General features: G+C 47.1%; 1 protein-coding gene across 1 annotated transcript in view; it reads right to left on the bottom strand.

Annotated features, from left to right (window-relative positions):
• Positions 1-416: 416 nt before the first annotated feature.
• ANKRD31 (ankyrin repeat domain 31) overlaps positions 417-6,439 on the bottom strand; it is a 137,129-nt gene continuing 131,106 nt past the window's right edge. Inside the window, exon 24 of the mRNA XM_012664486.1 lies at positions 417-796. Coding sequence (XP_012519940.1) covers positions 417-796 — 380 coding nt within the window. The remainder of the gene's footprint in view (positions 797-6,439) is intronic.

Below are 6,439 nucleotides of genomic sequence, written 5' to 3'. Positions count from 1 at the left end.
CTCCGGCCTCGCCGCTCAGTTCTGCCCGAAAGCCCGGGAGCCGGCGCCCGGGCCGCGCCCGGCATCTCCCAGGATACGCACGGCGCCCGCAGCCCGCCGCCCTCTCCCGGCGTTGGCCTCGGCGAACTTTGCGGCGGCCGCCGCCAGGAGCCACGAAGTTGCGGCGTCCGCTAGGCGCACGCGGGGGCTGCCCACCCGGTCTGCGCCTCTGTGTCCGCCCACGGGGTCACCCCTGGCTCCTGGCGCGGAGGCGGCCAGGGCTCAGCCTGGGATCCCGACGAGCCCCCCGTCCCCACCCCCATCCCCGAGAGGGACGTGGCGCCGAAGTTTTCTCCGGCGGGAAAGTGAAAGTCGGGAGGAAGAGAGGGTCGGGGCGCCCCCGCCGCCCCGCAGCTGAGACAGGGGACCCGCGCCCGTCACCGCGGGACACCCCCAACCCTGGGCGTTCCTCGCTTGCCAGCGTGGCCAAGTCGACTTACGAAAGGGAGCGGGGCAGCCCCGAACGCGGGGTCCCCGCGGCTGCAGAGGTCGCCCCGGCGGGGGCTGCGGGCTGCACTCCGGCCTCCCAGCCCCTCGGCGGCCGCGGCGACTGGCTCCCGTCCTTCTCCTCCGTCGCCCTGCCAGGCAGTTGCTCTCCCTCGGCCCGGGGTGGGAAAGCGCCGAGCGGCCCCCGTGACGTGTGGAGAAAGGAGGAGCGCCGCCGCCGCGTTCCCGCAGAGGGAGCTCCCCGCCCTGCACTCCCGGGTCCCCGCGCAGTGCTTGGGACAAAGTTCCGAGGCGCGCACGGCGCGCTCCGCTGCGGCCAGCGCTCACCCCACTCGAGCCGAGCCCCCTGACTCTCCGCCGCTGCCCCGAGTGTCGTCCAGGTTCGGTGCCCTCTCGCATTAAACGGACAAGAAATCCGAGGTCGAGAGAGCTAAGTGACTTGCCCAAAGTCGCTAAGAGAGCGGTGACAAAGCAGACTCACATCTGCGACTCTTTGCTTCGCTCAGACGCCGGGCCCTGCAGCAACCGCCCAGCGGAGGCAGAAGGCGCGCTCCCTCTCATGGGTAAGGCGAGGAGCGTCCTGCGCAGCCTGGAGAAGTATTGTCAGCGGCGTGGGAAGGTGGAGCGTTTTCCCCAATAAATAGGGCACAAAGTTGTTTTTAAATCAGTGCCTACATGCCAAATAGCCTTCCTCTTTACCTTCAAGCGGGGGTCAGGTGGCAGGCGGTGCCGACGAGTCATCTGGCCCAATCTGGCTCACCAAATAATTGCATGAAAGAAAGCACACACCTACTTAACCAATTGAGCGATGTCTAAGACTCGGCCTTTCTAGAGAGTTCTTGTGAATATGCTAACTTTGTAACGTGGATGCGCTACGCTTGTTTGCCATTCACGCACTTCAAAGTCTTCCGTCAGGGCTCCAAGTCCTTTCACAGGCCAGGGCTCAGCAGGGCCTGCCTTACCAGGCAGGGAGTGGCACCGCCCAAGTCAATCCCCGTTGTTTTGTGCCTTACTCCCTTCCGTCAGTCCAGGTTGACTGAGGGCCTGCAATAGGTTTGGCTGGTCCCGTGGCCCCAGTGAATCCCAAAGAGGGAGAGTGCATGGGACCCCACATTCTTTCCTCCCAGAGCTTGGGAGTTTGCACACATCAGTAGAGAGACTCTGAGCCTACCCTGCCGAATGTTTTAATTTCCATTTTACAGACTTAACTTTCAAGCAAATGACCAACGTTGCCTTTATCTCCTCCCCAGTGGGACCTCGGGAAGAGTTATTAAAGCTCACTTTACCGTTCCCAGGCCTCCTACATTTGCACATGATGATGATGATAAAAACTGAGGCTTCTGTTTATACACCAAGGACATTGTTCAAGCAATTTATGCAAATTAACTCTTTCAATCCTCACAATTTATGAGGGAGGTGCTATTTTTATTCTCATTTTACAGATGAGGAGAGGGAGGCAAGTGAGGTGAAATAACTTGCCAGTAAGTAGCCAGAACTCAGACCCAAGTCTGGTGTCCATGCTCTTAACCATTGGGGAAACTGAGGCCTCCAGGACTGGAATTCAAAGGGACCTCCAGCTATCATCAGCCCCAGCTCACACCACAGGAGCTTCCAGTTATCTCAAACAAGGCATGCTAGGGAATCCACACACACACTCACACACTCACTTCCTCCCGAAGAGCTCAATTTTACTATTTTGAATATAACATAAACTGGGTATCATTCACTCTCTTGTTCCCCCATCTCCAACTCCCAAATCAACCATTTTGTTTCAAACTTTCTGTGAAGAGACTTTAAAAACACCTTCGACATAAAGTTTGTAAACTTCATTTTGGATTTATGCTCAGACCATACCCAGCTCATTCCCTCTCCTTTCTATTCACTGCCTTTAATCACTCCCTTCCTTCCCTTAAACATTGCTCCAAGCGGCCCCTCAGGTCTTCTGAAAGTGCGTTGCTCAAGGTGGGATAGTGGCCCCGAAGGGCATCTGCCACACTCCAAGCCTGCTCATTGTGCTCAGCATTCCCGTATTAGTTTCCTAGGACTGCCTAGCAAATTACCACAAACTAAGTGACATAAAACAATAGAAACTTATTTCCTCACAGTTCTGGAGGCTAAAGCCTGACATCAAGGTGTTGGCAGGGTCGTGATCCCTGTGAAGACTCTAGTGGAGAATACTTCTCTGCCTCTTCCTAGCTTCCGGTAGTTGCCGGCAATCCTTGGCGTTCCTTGTCTTGCAGCTGCGTCACTCCCATCTCTCTGCCTCTGTCCGTTAATCTCTGGCCTTTTCCTGTGTCTCCTATGTGTCCAAATTTCCCCCTCTTTAAGGCACCAGTCATTGGATTTAGGGCCCACCCTAATTCAGCATGGCTTCATTTTAACTTGATTACTCTGCAAAAACCCTGTTTCCAAATAAGGTCACATTCACAGATTCCAGGTAGACATGAATTTTCAGGGAATGCTATCTATCCCAGTACAATCGCCAAAAGTCACTGTTAATGAAAATATATTGCCTGAGCTGAGGATGCAAAGAGGTGTAAATCTCAGCCCTACCCTCAAAGAAACTCTAGTTACAGAGGTAGGCCTTGCACTCAGAACATAAATAACTAAGACAGGAGATGCTAAGAGCCAGCTGACTGGGGCCAAGTGACAATCCATGGGCCAAATGGCAGCTGTACTCAAGGAATTCAGCCAAGGAGGAACAATCACTGAGGAAATTACAAGAGGTGTGGGTGATCCGTGCACATCCTTGAAGGAAAAGTAGGAAAAGCAGTGATAAATGAGGAGGGCTTATAAAAAACACAGTTCCAAGGGGGAGGGTGTGCTTGGCAGAATCTTACTTCTGAAGTTTCACGCAGAAATGAAAGACCAAAGGAGTGCAAATACCCACCATACTTAATATAAGAACATGGTGAATTACTTTTACTGTACTAATAGTATGCCGTAATGCCATGGCAATTAGCATGCTTTAAAGTGCTCTCTGCTATCAGTAATTTCATTTCATCTTTATGACAACCCTGAGTGTCATCAAAGAAAGGCATCTTATCACCAAGGATCCTAAGGCTCAAAGGGGTCAAATAACTTGCCCAGATCAAACAGTAAATCATTTATACAGTTGGTATGAAACATATCGGTCTGTGTATTCTTCATTCAGTAATTTCCCCACCAAATGTTGCCTACTGGGTCAGCCTTCTCGTACTGACTGAATTGTTCTTGGTGCAAAGAAAACATTTAAAGAAAAGACCAATCCTGCAAGAAATGGAAGGCCTCCCTAAAAACTATGTGAATCTCAAACTGGAATTATGACAGATTCTCCCCACACATCTGAACTGATTTTCACTAAACCTTCTGAGAATTTTCAAGTGTATTAAAGAGTCTCCTTTTGGCTTTTAGGAACTTAATAGGATCCAGTGGCCTTCTGCAGAATTCAGCTAATTATATTAAAGAAATAGGGGCTGAATGGAATTTTGAAGGCACTCAGAGGCATTAGTAAGAAGTTGAGGGGAAGTTCAGTAAAAAAGACAAGAAAGTACATCATGGGATGGTATGCCAGCAGAAATTGATAATCGAAGCTCAGTGTGTGATCTCATCAATGTAGAGTTACGCACAGACAACCAATCTTGCTTGGCATGTTTTGAAGACTTTCTGGTAAGAATCTGCAACTATGACTAGCAGCTGAAAGCAAGCAGGAAGTCTAGCCTTGGGCTGAGTATCTGATGATTTGGTGTTTTTCCTTGGATTTTCTTTTACTTAGCAAGCAGGTAATTTGCTGGATCCTCTGCTAGCTGTCTTTAAAGGTCTTAATATATTTAAGCTTGGAATGCTTTTGAGTCTAGTGTGATTCACTGAGTTCTTGCTTGTGCAAAGTGCTACACTGGTTGCTATGGGAGAATACAAAAATATAAAAGACAGTTCCTGACCATAAGAAAATCCCATCTATTTTAGGACACATGAGACATATAGAATAAAAATTATATAAGTGTGGTTACAGAGGGATTTGTAAGCAGTTTCTTATCACTCAGTTTTCTGTTCAGACGCAGTGTCTTGAAACCAGGCCCTCCCTGGCTACCCTTTTTAGAACAATGGCCTGCCTGACCTCCTGTCACCTTTTGGCCTTTATCCTGCTTTATGGTCTTTCTGACACCACTATCTGAAATTAAATTGTTTCCTTATTTACTCTGCTCTTAGACATAACATCCATGAGGACATGAACTTTGTTTTGTGCTCTTCTATATTCCTAGCACTTAAAACAATGTCAGGCATATTAGGTGCTCATTAAATATTTGTTAAATAAATGAGTAAAATATATAAAAATCAACTGAAAATGGATTAAGATAACTTGGATTAATGGAATGTTTCCCACATTTTCCTGATAAGACTTACCTAGGCACTTGTCAAAAAAATTTGCTGAAGATTCTGATTTAGTAAGCCTGGAGTCGGGCCCAGTAATCTACATTTTTAGGAAGCATCCTAGGTGATTCTTTTAATGAAACAGTCAGGAAACATGGAATTAATGCAGTGATTGAGGGAGGGTGGGAGAGAAAAGTGAAGTAATAAGAGCAAGTTGCAGCATCAATAGCTGCTCATTGAAATCATCTGGGGGAGTTTAAAAAAAAAAAGTACTGACACCTAGACCCTACTCCAGACCAGTGAAATTAGAATCACTGGGGATGGGGCCCACAATGGACAGAATACTAAAGCTCATCAGGTGGTTGTACTCTTCAGCCAAGGCTGAAAACTCCGTGAAGTCTGCAAAAAAATTTTATAAGTACTCTGAATATATTGCTATTAGGTCATTAAATATGAAATGTCCTATTTCAAATCAAAAGTTTAGTTTATTATATTTCAAACAAGAAGCAGTATGATTAACCAAAGGATGCACCTAAACTATCGACACAATTTTGCCATCTTATGGTAGCTTGTTTATGCCAGCAGTGAAGAAGCCTGGAGAGCGAGTAGCAATGAAGTTGTGAAAGGCGTTTTCCACAGCTTGTTGAGAATTGAATATTTTTCTTTGCAAGAAGTGGTCCAAAGCCTGGAAGAATTGGTAATCAGTTGGTGCAAGGGCTGGTGAATACGGTGGATGACAGAGAGTTTCCAAGTCCAGCTTCTGCAGTTTGAGCAGTGCTGTTTGTACAACATGTGGTCCAGCATTGTCTGGCTTGTCTTTAATTGATCAATCTTGGCTGCTTAATCAGAAGCATCCTCATCATTTCGTCCAACTGGTTGCAGTAGACATCCGCTGTAATCTATTGACCAGATTTCATGAAGCTGTAGTGGATAATACCAACACTGGAACACCAAACAGACACCAGTAGCTTTTCTTGTTGAATGTTAAGTTTTGGACTGTGTTTCGGCACATCATCTTCATCCAACCATCGTGCCCAATGCTTGCGATTGTCAAAAAGAATCCATTTTTCATCACACATAACAATACGGTGTAGAAATGATTCACCTTTATGTTATGACAGCAAAGAAAGGCACACTCTGAGACAATTTCTCTTCTGATGCTCATTTAATTCATGCAGCACCCATTTATCCAGGTTCTTTACCTTGCCGATTTATTTCAAATGATCCAATATTGTTGGAATAGTAATGTCAAACCTTGCTGCTAATTCACGCATAGGTTAAGATGGATTCACTTCCACTACAGCTTTCAGCTCATCATTATCCACCATGGTCTCAGGTCACCCACCTGGCTTATTTTCAAGATTAAAATCACCAGAATAGAACTTCTCAAACCATCAAGGTACTATGTGTTCATTAGCCGCATCCTTCCCAAATACTTCATTGATATTTTGAGCTGTCTGTGCAGCATTGGTTCCATGATGAACTCGTATTCAAAAATAACATGAATTTCAAAAAGTCCCAAAACAATAAATGTTGGCGTGGATGCGGAGAGATAGGAACACTCATGCACTGTTGGTGGGATTGTAAACTAGTGCAACCTCTG

This window comes from Propithecus coquereli, unplaced genomic scaffold, assembly GCF_000956105.1.
Source record: "Propithecus coquereli isolate 6110/MARCELLA unplaced genomic scaffold, Pcoq_1.0 Scaffold9, whole genome shotgun sequence".
NCBI classification, from domain to species: domain Eukaryota; kingdom Metazoa; phylum Chordata; class Mammalia; order Primates; family Indriidae; genus Propithecus; species Propithecus coquereli.
The sequence above is the reverse complement of the archived record's forward strand: the minus strand, read 5'-3'. Positions and strand labels throughout refer to the sequence as shown.